The sequence below is a fragment of the Talaromyces stipitatus genome, genomic scaffold (genome assembly GCF_000003125.1).
Source record: "Talaromyces stipitatus ATCC 10500 scf_1105507295527 genomic scaffold, whole genome shotgun sequence".
Classification (NCBI taxonomy): domain Eukaryota; kingdom Fungi; phylum Ascomycota; class Eurotiomycetes; order Eurotiales; family Trichocomaceae; genus Talaromyces; species Talaromyces stipitatus.
This window is the reverse complement of record NW_002990114.1, coordinates 3,652,142-3,673,427: the sequence shown is the minus strand read 5'-3', so window position 1 is coordinate 3,673,427 and position 21,286 is coordinate 3,652,142. Positions and strand designations below refer to the sequence as shown.

General features: G+C 47.1%; 6 protein-coding genes across 6 annotated transcripts, besides 3 other annotated features; 2 read left to right on the top strand and 4 right to left on the bottom strand.

The window, feature by feature from the left end:
* Positions 1-257: 257 nt before the first annotated feature.
* On the bottom strand, positions 258-2,719 carry TSTA_093800 (Sec1 family superfamily; the record flags this gene model as incomplete). The annotated part of the gene is made up of 8 exons (XM_002479052.1): positions 258-1,196; positions 1,248-1,407; positions 1,458-1,924; positions 1,989-2,191; positions 2,252-2,398; positions 2,453-2,540; positions 2,595-2,632; positions 2,689-2,719. The coding sequence occupies 8 exons, from the start codon at positions 2,717-2,719 to the stop codon at positions 258-260; spliced, it is 2,073 nt and encodes a 690-aa protein (XP_002479097.1).
* Positions 2,720-3,132: 413 nt separating this feature from the next.
* TSTA_093790 (mitochondrial ATP-dependent RNA helicase Suv3, putative) lies at positions 3,133-5,421 on the top strand (the record flags this gene model as incomplete). Its single annotated transcript, XM_002479051.1, has 2 exons — positions 3,133-4,376; positions 4,425-5,421. 2 exons carry the CDS (start codon positions 3,133-3,135, stop codon positions 5,419-5,421), a joined length of 2,241 nt encoding a protein of 746 aa, XP_002479096.1.
* A 223-nt stretch (positions 5,422-5,644) lies between these two features.
* On the top strand, positions 5,645-7,004 carry TSTA_093780 (oxidoreductase, short chain dehydrogenase/reductase family; the record flags this gene model as incomplete). Its single annotated transcript, XM_002479050.1, has 2 exons — positions 5,645-5,821; positions 5,871-7,004. The coding sequence occupies 2 exons, from the start codon at positions 5,645-5,647 to the stop codon at positions 7,002-7,004; spliced, it is 1,311 nt and encodes a 436-aa protein (XP_002479095.1).
* Positions 6,353-6,430: a sequence feature (T-rich).
* Positions 6,858-6,921: a sequence feature (CT-rich).
* A 201-nt stretch (positions 7,005-7,205) lies between the features above and the next one.
* On the bottom strand, positions 7,206-8,478 carry TSTA_093770 (UDP-glucose 4-epimerase; the record flags this gene model as incomplete). Its single annotated transcript, XM_002479049.1, has 4 exons — positions 7,206-7,603; positions 7,653-8,109; positions 8,161-8,395; positions 8,450-8,478. The coding sequence occupies 4 exons, from the start codon at positions 8,476-8,478 to the stop codon at positions 7,206-7,208; spliced, it is 1,119 nt and encodes a 372-aa protein (XP_002479094.1).
* A 6,365-nt stretch (positions 8,479-14,843) lies between these two features.
* On the bottom strand, positions 14,844-16,332 carry TSTA_093760 (uncharacterized protein; the record flags this gene model as incomplete). Its single annotated transcript, XM_002479048.1, has 4 exons — positions 14,844-15,030; positions 15,204-15,407; positions 15,543-15,774; positions 15,876-16,332. 4 exons carry the CDS (start codon positions 16,330-16,332, stop codon positions 14,844-14,846), a joined length of 1,080 nt encoding a protein of 359 aa, XP_002479093.1.
* Positions 16,333-18,392: 2,060 nt separating this feature from the next.
* Positions 18,393-20,950, bottom strand: TSTA_093750 (topoisomerase II associated protein (Pat1), putative; the record flags this gene model as incomplete). The annotated part of the gene is made up of 3 exons (XM_002479047.1): positions 18,393-18,516; positions 18,568-20,757; positions 20,811-20,950. The coding sequence occupies 3 exons, from the start codon at positions 20,948-20,950 to the stop codon at positions 18,393-18,395; spliced, it is 2,454 nt and encodes an 817-aa protein (XP_002479092.1).
* Positions 20,005-20,075: a microsatellite.
* Positions 20,951-21,286: the final 336 nt, after the last annotated feature.

The window sequence follows — 21,286 nt, the reverse complement described above, 5'->3', positions numbered from 1 at the left end:
GATGTGCATCTTTATGACAATTACGATTCTCATAGAAATCAAAGAAACACCGTTTTCTACGCCGGTTATATGCTCGTTTATAACACAGAATTGCTGGATAGTCTTAAATCGCATCAGAGAAATGGTATCAGAAAAGTAGACCAGAGGAACAACCACCAACCACCGAGCAAAATAACTTAAAGGGACCAGGCACGCAATGTTCAAGTGGAGCCAAACATAATGTAACAAACTTGGATACCGAGATGCATGCATCCTCATCAGAAAAAGCGATGCTTCTTTTTCTCCTTCTTGATCTTCCCTGTCGGGGGTTGGGGAGTAGGGCCACCATTTGACGGTGGCGCCTGTCCGTTGAGATTCATATTTGCAAAGGCTGTGGTAGCGGCTGCGTGAGCAGCAGCTGAAGGTTGTTTAGCAGGTGGTAACGGTTGTTTTGGTACTGGGGGTGGTTCCTTTTCGAAAAGATGCGCGGGCGCGGTTGGCTTGGGCCGCTCCGCTGGAATATCAAGTCGTCTTTTGTCCACGCTGAGGTCACCAATTTGACGAAGAAATAATCCTGGATTCAGCATATGAGAGGTGGCTAGGAAAACATCCTTATTCGAATTCTGGGACACTTCATAACATGCTCGCGCTTCGGAATATGTCGCTCCGCCAGCCATGAAGACTAGAATCCGTTGGCGCGGCAGATCCCCAGAACCTCTGGCTCGAGCCCAAGTAGGCTTCGCGCTTCTCAAAGACGACTGAGAGATTTGATCGCGCGCGCTGTTGTCGGCGTCTGTTTGAGGGCGAGTGTAGGGGAATATCGTAGAATCCAAAGTGCCCTTTATTTGTTCTTCAAGCATCCGCTTCACATTTGGTTCAAATCTCGACAGGCTAATGTCTTGTTCTTCAGTGGCTGCAAGTTGCTTAAGCGGAAATAGTGGCTGAGGTGGGAGTTTCGTATCTTTCAAAGGCCTTTCGACTCTGGCCCCTAAAAGGTCCATATTATAGATAATTTCACCGTCTTGAGGTGGGAGTTTCGCATGAGCTAGCAACTTCCGAATGTCACCTTTGAGCAAGCCATCTCGGTAGAGCAGATACATCAAAATCAGCCGCAGACGGTCAGGCGGGACCACTGATTGTTCATCGAGAAGGCGAACGAGTTGGATAGCAAGGTTCTTGGGTTTCTTATAATCTTCATCCACACCGGTAGCTAAGCTCTATCCTTCTGTTAGCAAAGTAGACATCACTTTTATTCGGGAAAGACAAACCTGTTCGACTGAGCTGAGCTCCAGTAAGTTACGCTCTTGGAAAAAGTTCATGCATTCTTGCGCCATATTCAAGTGAAGTGTGTATGCGTTTTTCCCTTCTTGAAAGTCAGAGAGACCTGCTAGCATGTCTTTGATAGTATTGACCGTGACTTTATCATTCCTGTATATGCGTCAGCAGACTGCCTACCCATTTCATTTGATTGGACTCACTCTTCTGCAAACTGTGGATTTGCCGCTCGAAATCTAGCAAAGTCTTCAGCCAATTTCTCCAGCACATCTTTCATATGAAGATGTCTATAATCCATCCATACACGATCGTGGTCGCCAATCTCCATGTCTGTTACCTCCTCTTTCGAGCTGCCTTCGTTGATCACTGTTTTGTAGGTAACCTTGTCACCTTCTTTAATTGGTAATAAATCATGTGCCATGGCTTGATATGTGAATTCATGGAGCAACGGAGAGAACAGATCCATGGACCGGTCGACTATTAAAAGCACACCTCGCGGCCTAGGGCTTTGCGGTGGAAAATTTCGATTGGAGCTTGCATAGCTATCGATCTCGTCCTGAACGAAACGTGCTAGATGCGAGCACAAAACGCTGGCCTCGTGAGTAGGCGTTTGGGGTCGGTAGTACCGGATAACAGGATATTCGCCTAAAACCACACAGATGGATACTATCTGTTCATTGTGAGCAACCACTGAGCAACCAAGAACTTTGACCAGGTTCAACAGGGTTACGCACCTTTCGAGCTAGGTCCCCCAAATGCTCTCGTACCAGGTTGTTGCAGGCAGGATGAAAGAGGATAGGAAAGCTGTACGGATCCCGGAAAATAGCGACTCTCGATTCGCGGGGGTAAAAATCGACGTTCAGGGTATGCATAGAAACAATCATATCGCGAACCATTTGAGATCGGTCCATCCTGGCGCGTTGTTGGGAATCCAAAACTATATGCAAGTTAGCTTCAGCATCCCGCATCATCCGATCTGCTTCTCCTGGGCACCAACTCGCTGTCCAAACCACAAAGTACTTCCGATAACGCAGTCGTTCTAGGTCTGCCATAAGACAATCGATGATATGCGGTTGAGGGGACAATAAATATAGCGCATCCATATCCTTGTTGGGCGGCCGGCGGTGTTCAATCTGCTCAATATCTTCATGACGATGACTCAGCGGTAATTCGTAGTAGTCAGATCAAGACTACTCACTTGTGACATTTTGATTCAGAATATCGTCTTCCTTCACTGTATTATCAAGAAGCTTCTTCGATTTCTCGTCCACGACGAGGACTTTCCACTGCGCGAGAGGAGATCAGCTGCAAGCCGAGACAACGGGGAAACCAAGACGTACATCGTTTCCTGCAGCATGGCGGATCGCACCCAATATGACTATTATAAATACGTGATTAGCTGCTGAAACAGCAAAGTGAGGTCAGGCTGCATACTATCGCGTTGAATGTGAATCAAGGATGCCATGTTGGCAAGTGTATATAATAGAACAGAACTGGCCAATAGCCGGCTCGCTCAACAGGCGGACTTTTCTGCAGTCAGCTCTCTGCAGCTGGTAGTGAGTTCAGTGTAGAAACAAATTGCACAACCTTTCATGGAGGAGTACAAAGTGAAGACACGGAGAAGTGTAGTTGATACTCGAAGTGTGAGAGACCCCACAGCGATTGGCCCCGCCTGTCATAGTGGCTGCGGCAAGCGTCAGGATAAACTCAGCTCCGGGCCTAGCTCTTACTTTTTGATCTTGAAAGAATTTGAGCTTGCTATCGTTGCGCTCACAATATCATCCACTCGAATACAGTGCACACTTTAAGACTACTCTGTCTCATCCCTGTTCTACTACTTTGAGGTCTTGCTGCTTTGCACTTACTGATGGATCGACCATGAAGCAGCCATGGACACTGCGAGCAGGCGAATGCCTATTCTGCTCATTCCGCTCTAGATATGCATCGGCCGTCACATTTACGAGACCATTCACATCGACTCCACTACTAGAAAGACCCAAATTAAAGCCTACGTCTCAAAAACCCAGCGGCGGCTTCTCCGGTGGATTTCGAATGGCAGTAGATGCCAAATTTGACGCGGCGGTCGAAACAGCATTAAGACATTTCAAAAACGACCTCTCTCCCTCAGACCCGTTGCTCGAGAAATGGGACTCGTTCTACCGTCGAATCACTCAGGCTTCCCGGTTACGACGACAAGGATTGGAAAAGCCGAAGCCGCACTCAGGCAGTTTGGTGGATTTAAGGCTACAACTTTTCGATGCATACAGAAGAGGTGGTCTGAAAGCTATAAGGCAAGAATTGAAGTCCATGAAAAATGACATGTATTTCGCGGAAAAGTATGGCAATCCGCACGCTGAAGAGCAGGCCAGGGCGACCGACCTTCGGTATCCGGCTGAATGGTATCCATTTACACGCTCGAAACAACGGACGATCCATCTACACGTCGGTCCTACCAACTCCGGAAAGACGTACAGAGCCCTGAAGAGACTTGAACAAGCGAAGCTTGGCTTCTATGCGGGTCCGCTGAGATTACTTGCGCAGGAAGTCTACACTCGTTTCAGTACTCAGGGAGTACCATGCAGTTTAGTCACGGGCGACGAAGTCCGTATTTCAGACGCTACACCACGTATTATCAGTAATACCGTCGAAATGGTCAGCATTTACAAAGACTACGATGTGGGAGTAATTGACGAGATACAAATGATTGCCGATCCGGATCGCGGCTGGGCTTGGACGAGAGCTTTCCTGGGAGCAAGGGCAAAAGAGTTACATGTTTGTGGTGAAGAGCGGGCAGTGCCGTTGATCAAAGAATTGACAACGTTGATGGGTGATAATTTAGAGATCCATCGGTACCAGAGACTCAATCCATTGCAGGCCGAAGAGAAAAGTCTCAATGGTGACCTCCGTAAGCTCCGAAAGGGAGATTGCATTGTTACTTTCTCCAGGATAAACATCCATGCTTTGAAGAATGAAATCGAGAAATCGACAGGGAAACGAGCTGCTATTGTGTACGGTGGCCTTCCGGCAGAGATTCGAACGCAACAGGCAAATTTGTTCAACGATCCCCATAATAATTACGACTTCCTGGTGGCGAGTGATGCCATTGGTATGGGTCTCAATCTGTAAGTTAATTATCCCAGGTGTATGCGATTCAAGAGCTAATTTTGCAGGAAATGCAAACGAATCATCTTCCAGACCTTAGTAAAAGGCGGCAAGAACGGTCTCTCAAGGATTAGCATTCCTGAAATAAAACAAATCGGTGGACGTGCAGGTCGGTATCGTGCTGCAAACGAGACAGATCCAAGAGACTCGGAAGAGGAAAATGTGGGATTAGTAACGTCGCTTGAGGATGTTGATTTACCTTTTATCAAGCAAGCCTTGGAATTTGATCCTCCTCCTTTGACGGCGGCAGGGGTTATACCTACCGATGCAATGTTCTACCGCGTTGCCAGCTATTTCCCGCCTGACGTTTCCTTCAAGTTTTTGGTCAATCGGGTTTGCTCAGTAAGTAGAGTTCATCCGCTCTTTTTCATGTGCAAAGCCCGCAGTCAGTTGGAGGCTGCAGAGATCCTTGACCGTTGCGACCGAATGAGTATCGAGGACCAACTTGTGTTTATGGCATCGCCACTTGGTAAACGTGACCCGGCATTGCTCGCTTCCGCTAAAGGATTCATCCAATGCGTCGCCCGTAATACCAGTGGTCGTTTACTCGACATTCCAGAATTGAATTTGGAGATTCTCGAAGCACCTGTCTCCGGTAGCAGGGATTATCTCAACGAACTCGAAAGCCTGCACAAGTCGCTCATTCTGTATCTGTGGCTCAGCTACCGCATGGGAGGCATATTCACAGACCGAACTCTTGCCACGCATGTCAAGGGAATGGTGGAAGAGCGCATGATGCGAGCCTTGACGGAGTTCTCGGCTAATGCTAAACTACGCAAGGATGCTTCACGGCGTCGACAGATTCTTTTATCGAAACAGAATATGCATGAGGAGCAATTGCTGGCTATGTCTGAGGTGAGCGGCGAGCAGTCTGTCGGAGGTGAGGAAGATTCTTTTGATGTTCCTATGGAAGAAGATGCTTCGTCGACAGAACATGTTCATGCCGGAGTACAGGGTACGCTTGACGAGCAGTCGAACGATAAGACTGCGACGGCCTATAATTGATGTAAAATATTTCGATTGTGATAATTATGTATTATAGATGTAATATACGATACTCATAGATCTCATGATTCAAGGTACTTTCCTTCTGCATAAACTAGGTATGCTGGATGTTCGCCGCTAGCCCGGATGTTAGGGTTGCTGGCCGGCTCGGCTTGTGATAAATTCCAGGCAGACAACATCAACCAAACATGCACACGCCAGACCTCACCTGGCATCCACCACCATGCCTATCCCATTAATATCCCACGGAATAACAGAGGGACTCTCTGCCATTCCCCATGCATACACAGCCATCAAATGGGCCGCCGTGGTGGCCGTGGTGGCCTTGCTAAAGTACTACTTTGGCGGAGCCCGCAACACCTCCGAGCGATTGATGCATTCAAAAGTCGTGATGATTACAGTACATCTCCTCTCCGGCATCTTCCCTCAATGGATACTGACAGAAATAGGGCGGCACATCAGGCATCGGCTCCTCAATCGTACACGACCTCGCCTCACGCGGCGCCCAAATCATCCTCCTCACCCAACACGCACCGTCCGATCTGTTTCTAGTAGACTACATCGAAGACCTCCGCCAAACCACAAACAACCAACTCATCTACGCCGAACAAGTAGATTTGCGATCTCTTCACTCCGTCCGCAAATTCGCAACGAAATGGGTCGACAACGCTCCGCCGCGAAGATTGGATATGATTATTCTATGCGCCAACACTCTAAAACCGAGTCGGTTCGGAGCACCGAAATTAACGGGCGATGGGTTGGATGAGGAGTGGCAGGTTAATTATTTGGCTAATTTTCATTTATTGAGTATCCTGAGTCCGGCTATCAGAGCGCAGCCGCCGGATAGGGATGTGAGGATTATATTTGCTTCGTGTTCGAGTTATATTGGCGCTACGATTGATCTGAAGAGGTCTGAGGGTGTTATCACCACAACTAATACTAAAAGTACGACAACGACACACGCAAAATCGAAAGCAGGAGCGAAGAAGAAACCAAAACAAAAACAAAACGCAGCAAGTATGTACGGCATAACCAAACTCGCTCTAATGATATTCGCAAAATCATTCCAGAAACATCTTTCATCCTACAAACGTCCCGACGATCGACCCATGAACGCGCGAGTCCTCATCGTTGATCCGGGATATACTCGCACACCGGGCACACGTCGCTGGATCACAGGCGGAAGTCTATGGGGTTTATTACTCTATCTCCTTACCTGGCCTGTATGGTGGCTAATACTCAAAGCGCCCGAACAAGGCGCTCAGAGTTTTCTTTATGCTGCTATGGAAGCTCGATACGGACGCGGTGGAGAGAATGGTAGTAATGGCGGGTGGTATATAAAGGAGTGTCGAGAGATGGAGACTCTGAGGAAAGAAGTGGATGATGAGGAGGTTGCGAAACAGCTGTGGGAGTTTAGTGAGGAGCAGATTCAGGTTAAGGAGAAGGAGTCTGCGAAGAGGAGGGCGTTGGAGAAGGCGAAGGAGGAGGAAGAGAAGAAAGGCGGTTCGACGGCGACGTCGACTGCTACGAATAGTGGTAACAATAAAGCCCGTGCGGCTGGAACGAAAAAAAGCCGGAAATGAGGGATATGTGTCATATTCTCTATATATATTATTTAGCATTCAGCATTTGATGGTGTTACTGTTTCATAAATGTCTGCTTCAGGAAAGAGCAATTCAATCTATACTCGTAAAGTAGCATTTGATATATCTAAATCATTGACAAAAGAAAAACATTGAGATAACCATCGCTAATCTCATTTGTATATCATCTTTTCAACAGAATCATTTCTTCTTCAAAGCCTCAAGCAACTCAGCAGGTGGCTGCTGACGATAACCCTGAGGATTATTCTTAGTCCAACGCCACAAATCCTCGCAAGCCTGCTCAAGTGTACGCTCAGTCTTCCAGCCAAGCTCCTTGTTGGCGCGGGTAGGGTTCGAGGTCAAATCGAGGACATCACCGGCACGACGAGGCGCAACTTCGTAAGGTAGGTCGCGGCCAACGGCGTGGGAGAAGGCCTTGATCATTTCGTAGACGGTGCTGCCGCGGCCGGTACCCAGGTTCCAGGCGCGGACGCCGGGGTGGTTGGAGCGGAGGTAGTTGAGGGCGAGTAAGTGGCCGTTGGAGAGGTCGAGGATGTGGATGTAATCGCGGATAGCGGTGCCGTCGCGAGAGGCGTAGTCTATACAGTTAGTCTAATCTTTCAACCAGAAGCGTGGTGGAGGACGAACCATCGCCAAAGACGAGAAGCTTCTCGCGCTTTCCAGTAGCAACCTGCGCCAAAAGGGGGAGCAAGTTATAAGGAACACCCTGAGGATCTTCACCCATGATACCGCTTGGATGAGCGCCAGCGGGATTGAAATAACGCAACAAAGCGGCATTCCACTTCTCAGCCTCCTCGGGCTTACCGGCCTTGGTGAGATTGTTTCGCTGAGCATTGATAAAGTCCGTAATGGCAGTCTCGACAGCAAACTTGGTGTTTCCGTAAGGGTTTGTGGGACCCAGTGGGCATTCTTCAGGGATGGGGATCATATTGGGGAAACGAGTGGCATCGCCGTAGACGGTGGCAGAACTAGAAAAGACAATGTTGGTGACATTGTGTTTTTGCATGGAGCGGAGGAGGTTGATTGTGCCGTAGACGTTGACGAGGTAGTAATCGAGGGGCTTTTCGCCTGATTCACCGACGGCCTGTTCCAGTCAGATGATATGAAGATAATAGGCAATTGCAGAGGAGAATACCTTGAGAGCGGCAAAGTGAATGACGCTGTCAATATCTGGGTATGCAGTAAACACCTTGTCGAAAGCTGTCGGGTCGGTGATATCAGCTTGCACGAACTCGGGCTTCTTGCCGCAGATCAGTTCAATGCGATTGACGACTTCGGCAGACGAGTTGTACAAGTTATCAGTAATGACGACCTTGTAGCCAGCCTCGAGAAGGGCAAGGGCCGTGAAGGACCCGATGTAGCCCGTTCCTCTGTTCGACAAGCTGTTAAGAAGTATACGCGAGATAAGCAGAAAGAGATCTTACCCAGTAACGAGAACAGAACCCAGAGACATTGTGCTGAATGTGATAGAATTTTAACACACGCGATTAACCAATTGATATTCTCTCGCAAGAAAAAGAAGAATAATTGCAGGTTGAGTTCCAAATCGAACAGATATACAGAGAGAAGAAGAATAGCGGCGGGGCAGAGAACATGGCGAGCCGCGCGGGGCGGAGGGCCCAGGGGTAATTAGCTTGGATAAATGAAAACTAACAAAAATATCGGTGAAACATCACGCTCTACTGATTGGACAACACCGAATGAATCGTCTGATGATCGGAATATTTTGGGATTTGCTTGCAGACGCAGATCTAGGCTGTGGTGTTAGCCGGTGCATCATATGTCTTTCTAGCATGTTTCACTTGTTTACTAACCCTAACCCTGTCTGACTGTCTCAAAATACTAACAGCCGTCGCCTCCATGTCTCACACTCCCTTGTCCATTTCTATGCTACATTGTAGGTAGTTCTCAGATTGAATGTTCAATTACATGACTCAGATCACTCCTTAGCCCTTAAAGCACCACAGCGCAAGCATCGCACATCCTCATCCACTCTCAGGTGGACAAAAACCACATAAATCACCAAACTCCTAAGCTAGCGGGATCGGTTCGGAGACCTGAAGGTTGCCAGTATTGTCCAACTCTAATGGAAGCGACATCTTCAAGCCATTATGCCCTTCAAGTTCATCGCGTTCAAATGAGCTGTATGTAAAAGTCACGTCCGGAGACTAGTGTGACGCTTGCTCAATCCTAATCATCTATTGATATAGGGTAGCCTATCGACGAGAATATTGTGTATGGGGAGAGGGAGAAAACTGGGAGTCAAGTCGTGGGCTCAGAGCCACTATATATATAGGGTCTCCCACGTGACTCCTACTTCCTATACCCCGGCTATCACTATCTAATACAAATTTGTATGTCATGAGGATGTCGTGGGCATCGCCTGCTGTGCTGATATCCAAATCCAGCACCGCCGTGTAGCTCATACAAAGGAAAGCTTTGTCCCTTAGGGCTACGTGACGGGAAAGCCCTACCGCTTGGTCAGGGCCGTCAGCCACTGCTTAGCTGCACCGGTGAGCCACAACCGTCACAACTAGTAGTACCTTATATGGCATTTTCTCGAGAATTAACCCATGAGTGCGACCTTATAAAACCCTATGTCCACGATACAAAACGACACATGGCTCGTTCACTGAGCTTTGTATCTGAATCATACGACTCTCATACTTCACCGACCACATCGTCGGCAGCAGGGACTTTGAATGCATGGCCCGTAACGGGTTTCTTCTTCGAATGTCACTCCATATACTTGCGATATCTGGAATTGCAGGTATTTTTCTTTCGTGTCTACCATTCTTAGTGCAAGACATGTCCGAAGAATCTAGACAAGAAGATCGACCTCAAATTTTTAAAAGAGAAATGTTGAAACTCCTTTTCCTACCCTCATGAGCTTCAAGCCTCTTTGAAGCTCCAGGGCGTATATCCCCCTAGGTCGAATGGACCAAAGATATATGTGTCTTGAACCTCGTCCTTAGAGTCCTCAAAAGAGATTTCGGCAGTTGGGGTCGTAGTACATACGACTGTAGGTGTTTCATTTGCTCCACCTCCTGAATGTCCGCAGTACCGAGAAACTCATCATTCATCGTGGCGGTGGCTCTCGAGCTGATCGTCTAGATAAGCCCAGTCGACAAACCTTCTGGTATTTTCCTTGACAGATCGGCGAACTGCCAGACTTAATGGCGCCCTTGAAGTACGTTTAAGGGCGCGGATCTGTCGGCAAAGCCTCTTCGGAACCAAGACCTTATGAGTTAACAGGGGTGGATAGAAAGCTCATTGCTTGTCGCTGGACTGTAGTGATCTGGCTGCTTCACGTACCGTAACCGACCGAGCGCGCTTGAAGCGAGATTTTTCGGCTGTAATCCATCGTCAGTATGCTCTTTCTAACTGTATCAGGACCGTCATGAATATTTACGACGGAATGAGCAGCGGTCCCAAGTGCTATTCATATAGCAGCCCGCGCAGCTGCCTTTCAGCAAACGTTTGTTATCAATTACAAAGATAACCCAAGTTGTACAGGCTCCTTCGCCTTTACTACAGTGATAACAAGCAGGGGATTGCTCTGCACCAACAGCCTGGGCCTGAATCGCTTCCCGATTTGCGATCATGTCCAGCATAGGCCGTTTATAACCTTCCCGTAGAACGATCTGACGGACTACCGGAGCTGTGGTCAATTACTTTACCGGCCCAGAGAGCTTCCCTTCCGCAGTGAAGGCTGTATTGTAAGTATGGTGTGGAATCTGAGCTCCTCGTCGCGCCTGGTTTCCCGCCCGTTTCCAGCGTGGTTCTCTCCTTTTCGAATCGAGCAACGATGTCAGGTACCTGAGTGGAAACAATGGTTCTGCATCCAGATCAATTTCCTCACACTCCTCTCAGGTCTTCATGGCCGTAACAAGAATACCTCCACTAGATCACCAGAGATCTAATCCATAAATGTGTTGGCCTTATAAGCGGCTTTGGGGCGAGCCATGTCTGCATTGATGTTTTTGCAGTCCGTGTGGCGTTGCCAATCTGCTTGATTTGAGTACGCTATCCTAGCTAGCTATCTCGTACCAGAGGTGCCTGTCGACAGGTAATATTGAGATAAGGGGGGGAAAGGAAGAAATGAAGCAAAAGCTCTAGCTCTCGCTTCTCATATAAATCTCTGTGCGAGGCGCCTTTCCCTATCCAGCTCCGACATCTGATGTTGATATGGCTTCCCATACGGCGCGGATAGGGTTATACGGCTCCGAGCCTGTTGGTTTAACTACGTCCTGATAACATGAAGCACAGGATTACGCAGTAAGGCTATTCCAAAGAGCCCGTGAACCTGATAATATTGATGTTATTCAAATATTATGACTGGTTCTCAAAAAGGGAGGAGAAGGATAATTATATGCAAGTAAAGGAGATATCCCCAGGTAGGTGAAACGGAATAACTAATACGGTATTCCGGTGCTGATACTCAACACCTGGGGATTCCCGTATACACAGAGCCCTATCTGTGAACTGAGACGGGAACGCAGAGCCATGTCCAGCCGTCACAGTTCGTAAGTGTCGTCTTATAGGGCTTTTCCATGATCTTGGTGAATAGCTGATGGTTGAATACGCCGGTATTATGGTAGTGATAGGCCTTGACGATCTGCCTTTAGCTAAAGCGACCAGACGACTAATGGCCTGGGTGACATGGGCATTGTGGGGTGACAACCCAAAAATATGGACGCTCCGACAGTCCCCCTGCTACCCTGTAAGTTGGTGCCCTCTGAATTGATAATGTACTGAAGGACCAGAACTCTCTAGGCCTGGCTGGTCGAAGGCCCTGAGCTTCTTATGCCGCTCACCATGGGTTGATTTTGGAGTAGATAAGGTCGACGCTGAGATTCAGAAGCTTAAGAACCGCAACCACATACCACTGCTGGCCTGGATCACCGTTCACATGACAGCGCGTTCGTCCACGAGACAGACCTTGGTAATTATAACCCTGAGCATCTGTCTCATCGTAGGAGCTCCGTGCAGGAGAATAAGAAAGGCGGTCTCCCTGTCAATATCGTCATAGGGCTGGGGTAGACTTTGGATCTGCATCTGGAGTTGCTCAATTGCCACAGGATGCAACAGAAAGAATCCTTCAGCTGGCCTGCCATATTTTAATCGAGATATTCCGTGGAAGAATGGACCTGAGTTTTCTTTCCATCCGTAACCATAGTTGATTGCTCGTATCTATGGCACCCCAAGAAAGCTTCGAGGTGGGAAAATAATCTCTTGAGCATTCGCAGGGAAGGTCCTTGTTTTGATTTAGATGGGATATTCGATAGCACATTCTGCTACAGACTGCGTTTATCTCGTCATATGTGATAGCCTCTGTTCTCCTAAAGAGATCGTCTGGACCGCCGCCACGGTTTTGTTTGAGTTCCGCGGCTATCAGCAGGTCAAATCGTGAGGAGTGAGTAAAAACTGATTTTCGTCGTTATAGCAATTTATAGGGTCGGTGTGGGTGCATTTGCACTAGTACTAGTACGACAAGCTTCCTAACACGGAATATGGGTTCATTTGAGTAGTCTAAGTTCTCTTTTCCTTCGAGATATCTGACACCGACGCGGTAAGGGATTCCTTGTGTAGCCTTCGTCACGTGATAACATCACGTGACGTCAACTATCCAGATCTCGACTGCACCCTCGCATCCAACAGTCAGGGATAATCAACCTCTTTTCGTAGAAAGAATATGAGTGGGGACTCTGTCCCCGAACTCCAGAAGGCCAGATAAAGTGTACGATGACCATAACCAATCAAATCTGCCATGCCAGGATTGTTGATTGTTGTCTTTCATCTTCGGGGGTGGCAGCGCTCCGGATGTATAGGACGTAGGAACTGGTCGTCTTTGCTCCTGGGTTTATAGGGCTTGTTGGTGATGACACTTTTCAAATCAGTGAAGAACAGTTTATGTCTCGACGTCGTTTGGGAGGAGGTTCATTGATCCATCATCACTGTTCTCTCGCGAGTCGAAACATATCTCCTTGATAAAAGTATTTCAATATAATGAGCATGAGAAGCGTCTTTCGGACTCCCAAAGGTGTTGCGTCGTATAACTGTTCATACGCCCTAGGCCCTGAACAGTTTGTCATATCAGTTTCCAAGCTTGTCACAGGGGAAGGACATGGTATGATGAGAAATTCGTCCTAAACAGAGATCAGATGCTGGTTAGTCAATGTTATAATTATGGCAAGAATAACGGTATGACAAACCTCTCCACCCCGGTATTTGTTCTTAACAAAGCATATCATGCTGACCATAGCTCAGGAGATCGATAATATATATGACAGCAGGTCCGATGAGAGATCGATAGTATCTCAATATAATAGAGACAAAGATGAGCTGGTAGAAGCATCGATACTATGCATGTCTCACCATTTTCCACTCCAATGATAGAAGAAGAAGAAGAATTCTAGGGGGAAAGGAGGGAGTATTTATGGGCAGGAAGGCCCATGACTAAGACCCAACGCCCCGTGCCCAAGCAAGAAATTATATGTAGACAAATGCCAGATCATTCTTTGACGGTAAGTTCCACCAAAGGGCGCCGTAAAATAAAAAGATCGAAGCAGTCGCAATATGATAGAGCTGAGGAAGGGGATTGCCGGCATCAACGCCTGACCATAGGCTGGTGGACTCTACCTATAAAGGAAACCTTCATTTGGCTGCCAACTGAGAGGACACAGAGACTATGGTTTTGTTCACTAATTACCAATGGAAATATCCCATCGTTGTTGATACACTGGTGTGCAGCAAAGAGAACCGGTTATGACAGTTATGACACATCTGGGGCGCCAAAGAATAGCTTTGATAACCACTGGAGTGAAAGAAATTCTTCTGTGACAAAGATGAATGAGAATATCTCCGAGAAATGTCTTGTTATATTATACATTGGCCAGTTGCTTGAGGAGCCTATGTTGCCCTAACGCACCAAGCCTATCCAGCTTCTTCTTGTTATGAGTAGATATGTTCAACTCGGTCTTTAGAGTATTTCTTTGTGCCAGAAATATTAAAATAACTAATATACGAGCAGTTAGCTCCAATAAGCATACGCCAAGCGGTCGAAGTAATAGGAAAACGTCCAATCTGTCATCCTACCGTTTTGGGAAATCGAGATGGATTAGAATTGCCCTCTATCAAAAAGATTGCAAGGGGTGTAGTACATCTGCTTATACAGTTCAGACATCTCTTTCACACCAGCTCTGGATGACTTTTTCAACTGTAGTATCAGAACAGGAAAGTAAGGTAGTATTCAATTCACCAAAAGAATGTCGGTCATGCATGACATTGCATGTACTGACAACACTGTTGGTTGCATAGAAATGAACCTCTGCCCCATGACCGCGCCCACTTCGGAACCCTACGTACATTGATGGCTGCGGACGATTTCATGAAAATTATCTTTGATCACAAATCCACACCCCCAGTCAGTGTAAGCATTGACCGGACACGCTTGATGAGTACAGCACGACTTGCAATCGCCGGTCTTATGACGAAGCTGCATATCTGGCCCCTGTACTGCAGACGGCACTGCAGCAACTGCATTTTATGGCCAGTAGACAATTTCTGGCTGGGCATTTGAGACGTGGTTGTTGATAGGGTGGAGAATCAGGCTCCTCGTGATTTTTTTGCAGGCTAATACATTGCTGGGATTATTCAGGGGTAGATGAGAAGTAGATGCCAAAGGTGAAGGTGGTGAGTATCAGAATATCCCATTGTCGATAATATCACTTGATCAAAAGCAAGGTATGCCACAACTGCCTCCGCACGACATTCTTCTATACTCATATCCATATCATTAAAGACGGAGCTTGTCCGTTATCCTCCCCTACGCCGGGTATCGATTGGTTTGCCCGTAAGGGGATTCACCGGTGGACATTTGATATCAAAGTTGTACTCGTCAGGGCTCAATTCGGAGAGCAGCTTCCCCGTTCCATGTCCAAATAACTCATGTAGAGCTACCTTGAATGTAACTGAGAGATCCATATGTTGAAGGTATTTCGTTCTCTTATGGTGAGATTAGTAATCTACACTCCTTATGATAGTACGGAAATACACTTACCATATACCGCATTAAAATCAGGCGCCTGAAACTCATCCATCTTAAAGGCCCATTAACACCACCAATCCCTTGGTAGCCAGCGACTCACAGTAGAGTAGCAATATACCTCTGCGCACCTCTCTGAAGAGCATTCAATCCCTTCGAACCCTCCACATCCAACAGACCCCTGAAACTCGGTCCTTGTGCCAGTCGGATCGAGCAGGACGCTGATTTCGAGAATGCATCTCAGTGCAGTTACGTGGAATGGTCTCAAGAAAACTGCTTCATGGCTCATAAACGCTTTCATGCTAATCGAAGAATGCGACAATCCCAAAGCAAACCTGAACAACTACAGATCAGGAAGAAACCCATATTAAAGTAAGAGGTTTGAATTATTTATTATAAAGGACAATTCTCTATTAGAAATGTCACAAGTTTGCTAAAGATAGAATCAACGCATTCAGTTAAGAACATACAGAATAATCAATTTTCTATCAACCAATTCAAAAGGTTCAAAGGCAAATAGGCCAAGATCACCCAAACCCTCCCTAATAAGCCGATTCCTTGACCACCTGGGCAGATACTTTCGATGCTTCTGTTCGTGATATCCCTGATCGACATTATGGTCTACCAACAACAATACTAGGGAAAATTTGTCTGCTGTCTCCGTGTTAATTGATAAAGAGCCAGAAGCCTTGTCCTCTTGACCTGTTGGATGCGAGTCATCAGAATCAAAGTATACCTTTTATTATCCATATTCCACCTATGAAAAAATTTGGCAGTAATTGGTGATTTCATTGCCATAGTACTTGTCATAGGTCGCTGGCTGAAAATCACAGTTGAACGTGATCGAACGAATGCTGCTACCAGGTTATGACACACGTTATTTTTCCACGTTGGACAAGTATCGTATCGTTTAAAGGGACCACTGTCGTCCTTGAAAATATCCTCAGTCGTGGGTTTCCCTCCTATCCTCCAGATTTCCTGGTTATTACTATCAGAGACACACAGCAGACCGTCGGCATCAATCCCACATGCAACAATTCCCATTTTACGGTCAGGATCTTGACTATCAATCATAGACCGCCGATCGCCGCTATAGCAAGTCCAGACTTTTTGGATATAGTCATCATAGTACTTAGTCCACAAATCAGGCAGTTGTGAACCATATTTCCAAATTGCCTGCTTGGGACTTATGATTCGTGTGAGCTTGTTGACGTCCTTGCTGTTGTCAGAGTAGACACCAAGATATCGAATCCACTCCATGCGATCTTTGTCTTCCTGATCCTTCAAGCTCTGCCATATCTGCTGCAAGCCATTATTGGGCAATCCTTGATCAACCTGAGTACTGCGCGTTCTTCGGTTGGTAATCACTAGCTAGTCCGGCAAGCTCACAAAATCGACATAGGGTAAGGTTCATGAAGAAAGATGCATAACCATGGTCTGCGTCGGTACAGGTGAATTCGACGAAGTGGAACTGAGTACCACGCAGCCGATCGTCCAAGATATCCGGCCCATACAATGTCAGAACTCTCTGATCGTCGAATGTGAAATTAAATGGTAATTGATTATCCCGGGAGAAATAGACTCTCCCTGATGTCAAGCGTGGAACATAGAATGCAAAATTTGGGTGGCTACTTTCAATCTTTATACAGCAGTCGCCTGGCAGCTGCGGAGTATCCGGTATGTAGCGAGTCCGGCCATCATTTTTTTTTAGAAAAGACGCTGTTGGTTTAACTACGGTCCGTATCACGAAGCATAGACGGTAGTAAGGCGCGAACACGAAGCGGCCTAATGAGCCTGACAATATGAAGATATCTTGATTCCTAATATTGTGACTTGTCCCCAAGAATGAGGGGGACGGGGATAGCTAGCTAGATATACGCGGCACGCACGTGCCGCGTCAGACTAACTATATCCGGTGCCAAAACGTGTAGGGTTTGATATTCACGTTCCGACAGACGCATGGATGGTCTTTGTCTTCTTCATATATGTAGCAATATAAGGTCTCGGGCAGCCTGTTTGTCACAGTAAGGCACACGGTAGGGTCCGCTATCGTTATCCAGGAGGGTTATGTAGAGCCTTGAAAAAAAAGTTGTCAATACAAGACACGAGTTTTCTTTTTTGCTTTAGGGCTCTTTTACATCACAGCATTCAAGCCAAGGGTTGAACCCTATACTTATACCTATATGTTGAGCAAGCACCGCCCTGCTGGAGCACAATTTCATCTGATGTGACAACAACGTGATATCACTCCTTTTGAAAGACGAGGAAACGAAATCTGAATCCCAATTTCAGTCAACACAGTGAATAATGAATTCCTTTCTCTTCCATTTCAAAGGCAGTTCTATTGGAGATCAAAATTGGTGAGGGCTCTGTTGATGGTTCCCCCCATTCCGGTAAAACCCTAACTAACTCTTCACCTCCAAAGTACCACTGAGCAAAAGTCTTGAGAACGGCCTCATCCTTTTGTCAGACATTTTAGTCAAAGTCGTAATAGTCGTCGGCATCAGGGTTGAGTAGTACAGAGACAGGAGCTGGAGTAAAAGATGTAGGTGAATTGCTGTCTAAATCCATAGGAAGAATCTGCAAATTATGCTTCTGTGCCTCATATGAATCGAATTCATGTTGAGCGTCGTCCAGGCTCGAAACATGATTTTTCAGTGCATGAAGCGCCTCTCGACGTTTGCGGCGTTCTGGATGCTCTGGAGGAGACATGATGAGTATGCAACAAGAATAAAGAGAGAATATTGAATAAATAGAGACCAGCTTGCTTATACGTTGCTCTACCCAGTGGGTATTTGGTGTTGTTTTATGTTTGTGTTTGTGCCGTTGCTGGGCGGTCTAAGGCTTCCTATGATCATTGCTAGCGACTGACCGCAAAAGCAACATCTTGACAAATATCTAGGTAGGTCAAGGATACAAATCTTACTGATTTACTTGTAAAATACCTAGATAAAAGAGAACAAGAGTAGGTAACGTTTGTATTCGATCAAGAAGCAGCATAATCAGCCTGCAATGTGTATAAACTAGTAGTCACTGATGCCATCAAAGCTGGATATCACAACATATAATGTAGCCTAGAAAAAATAGACTACAAGACCCTTTGAAAAAATAAACAGGGCTAGAACTCGGACTGTTCTGGTGTTGTACAATCGACGATGAAGACGAACCACAAACGCCATGGTCTTGGTCCTCAAAGCTAGAAGTAAAGCCAGGGCGTTGAAAAAACAACACAGCGCATAGAGCCTCTCTCGAACACCATGCCATCAGTACATTGTATGATAGTAATTCTCAAGTCAAGTATAGGTATATCAGAGTAAAGTCTAACCGAGTAGCTCAACGTCGAGCCCGATGGCGCGCATGAATAGGTTGACGTTGTTGAGACGCTGGCTTGCCATGTCAGGTGGAAGAGTCTTGCTCTGGGCAACGGTCTCCATAACGCGATCCCTGAGTCAAGCATTAGAGAGTGTTTCAGAAGGTATATATAGGAATACTTACTTGACAGCAATGACTAGCCGCTGCTGTTGTTCTTGGCTAGCTCCAATACCAATGGCTGCTAGGAATTGCCAGACGTACATATCATCGCCGGTGTTGATAGATCCAGGGAATATGTCAGCCAAACCAGGCTCCAGAGCATCGAACAACTGATTGAACTTTTCTATCCACTGCTGCCATTCGTGTTCGTCGGCTTGACCGGCTTCTTTGATAATGGCTGCACGGCTGAGCAGCATAGTCATGATTCCTAGTCCAACCCGTGTTCGAGCAACGAATTGAACATGTGTCTGGGCGAGTAGAACGCCGAGGAGACCAATGATGATGTTAAAAGATGCCTCGTTGACATAACCAAGTAGACTTGGCATTACAGCCTGAGAAAATAATTCGATATCTTCACGAGATGCCGCTGGGAGTTGGGTTTCGCCTGGATTAAGGAGACCCTTACGAACGACATCAAGAGTGTCTAGATTGACGACAATCATGGTCAAAACAGTAACCCGCTGTTCCTGATCGATTTGACGGAAAAGGCGAGGAATAGCCTTCTTGCCCTTGGGATAAGACAGGAAAGCAATGAAGGGATGCGCCACAGTTGAGCCGGGGACGATAGGTTCGAGGACCTTCATACTTTGCCACAGCTTCGAGTTCAGTGTTTGCATCTTCTGCCTCCATTCCATATGATGTTCAACCGAGTTCGGATCATTCTCATCCGGTGGTGGTGGCATTGTCCGTTCTAGATCTTCCATTTTCATTAATATAGTGTAGACATTTTCGATATTGCTCAGCACTGATTTCCGATCACTAGCACTGAGGTCCGCAGTCGCTCGCTTCGGCTTCAAGTCCGCTCCTTCGGGCCTCTTAATGTTTAATGAAGTTTTCGGAGCCTTGGCATTGCTGAACGAGATTTTTCCCAAACTACCTTCAATAATGAGTTGTTGGTTTTTAGGTTTCGCCTTGGCTGCCTCAACGGCACGCTGCACTTGCTGTTGCATACGTTGCATATGATTATCCGCGTTTTGATACTGTCGTCGACCATGACCACCACTGCGGTTTCCCGTCTGGAAAAGGTATGTTTGAGCAAAATGGCCCAACGGTTGACGAGGATGTTGACGCGGGGCACCACGGATCTGGCTAAACACTTGGTAATAAAAGTCTTCGGACAGGAGAGACTCTGTATCTGCTTCTGCCACATTTCCGGTAGCGGCAACAAGCTGTTGGAGCTGGATTCGGGTGATGAAGTTCTTATCTTGTGGTGTCATCAACCCGTTGCCGCGAGAAAGGATGAATATCTTGTGGTTACGTTTAGCACGCTTGGCATCTTCCATCAAGTAAGCAACACGCTGGTCCTCTGTGAGGTTCATCAATTGCTGAGGATCGGTAATGACTGGGAGACCAGGAGCACCGGTTGGCGGCTGTTGAGGCAGTCGTTGAGCGGGTGCAGCTGGCTGACGTGGCGGTTGAGGTTGCTGCTGGGGTTGAGGCTGAGGCGGAGGCTGAGGCTGCACTGGGGGTTGTCTTGGTAATGGAGCAGGGGGTCCCGGCGGTCCCGGCATAAAACCAGGAGGTGGCATCTGCTGTAATCGCTGTAGAAGCTGTGCTGGAGGAATTCCCATAGCTAAAGCCTGCTGTTCAATAGCAATCAACTCGGCCTCTGGCAAAAATGGCATTTGAGGGCCGCGCGGCATTGCCTGAGGCAACTCATGGTACGGCATTGGCTGCTGGGGTTGCGGGAAATGCTGGGGTTGTTGTCGCAGTTGAGCTTCAACTTCCTCCAAACTCATCATCTTGCGCGAAGGTGCGGCCGCAGCTGGCTGCGGTGCATGCTCGGCAGGTTTTGTAGTTTGGGTCGTCGTTCCCCAGACACTTGACTTGGCTGTAATCTCTGGAATGAAGCCAGGATCCTGATATCTTTCGTAACCAGTCTTCTTCGGCAGGCGAGGGATTGACGGCGCCTGTCCAGAGGTAGGAGCAGGTACAGGAGCTTCCTTGGTGGCCAATGGCGCCGACTTTTTGGAGTGCTGCAGATTGTAACGAACTTGTTCCTCATTGATCACATCAGAGATCTGGGCAGTGCTACCGAAGAAATCAAAGTCCTTCCCAACGCCTTCTCCACCTCCAAAGGTATCGTCGTTGAACGCATCCTGGTCGTCGTCAAGCTGGTCGCCGAGGCCATCGTACGTATCTTCGAAATCAATTCTACCAGGTTCAGTATTAATCGTATCCAAATTTTTTTTCGCAACGTGACTCACTCATCATCGTCAATAGTCAAGCCCTGGGCTTGAGCGCGAGCGACTTCAGCAAACGGATCTGGATTTTCGAATATGCCTCTAGACTGCTGACCAGCCTGGCGATCTCTCGGCAGGTTGGTGTCGAAGCCGAAGAAAGACATGGCGGATGATGCCTTTCTGTGACAGAAATGTAGAAACAGAAAGGGTGCCAGAAGAGCACCAAAGGGCCAGCGCCGTGGTGGAGGGGTAAGTTATCGCAGTTGGAGTTGGCCGATGATGTCTTTAGATTTTGCTGCGTGGTCTGTGCTGATGCCTGGGTGCCTGGTATTTCAGGCATAAACAATTAACCTGACGCTCACCACTCCGCCTTTAATTCTACTTTTTCTGCTCAGTTACTCCGTACAAATCTTGAAATTATTATGAATGCCACTCTGAATCAGCTATTTGATTATCGGCATGTAAATTACTTTGGCATACAAGCGACGAAAACGGAATAC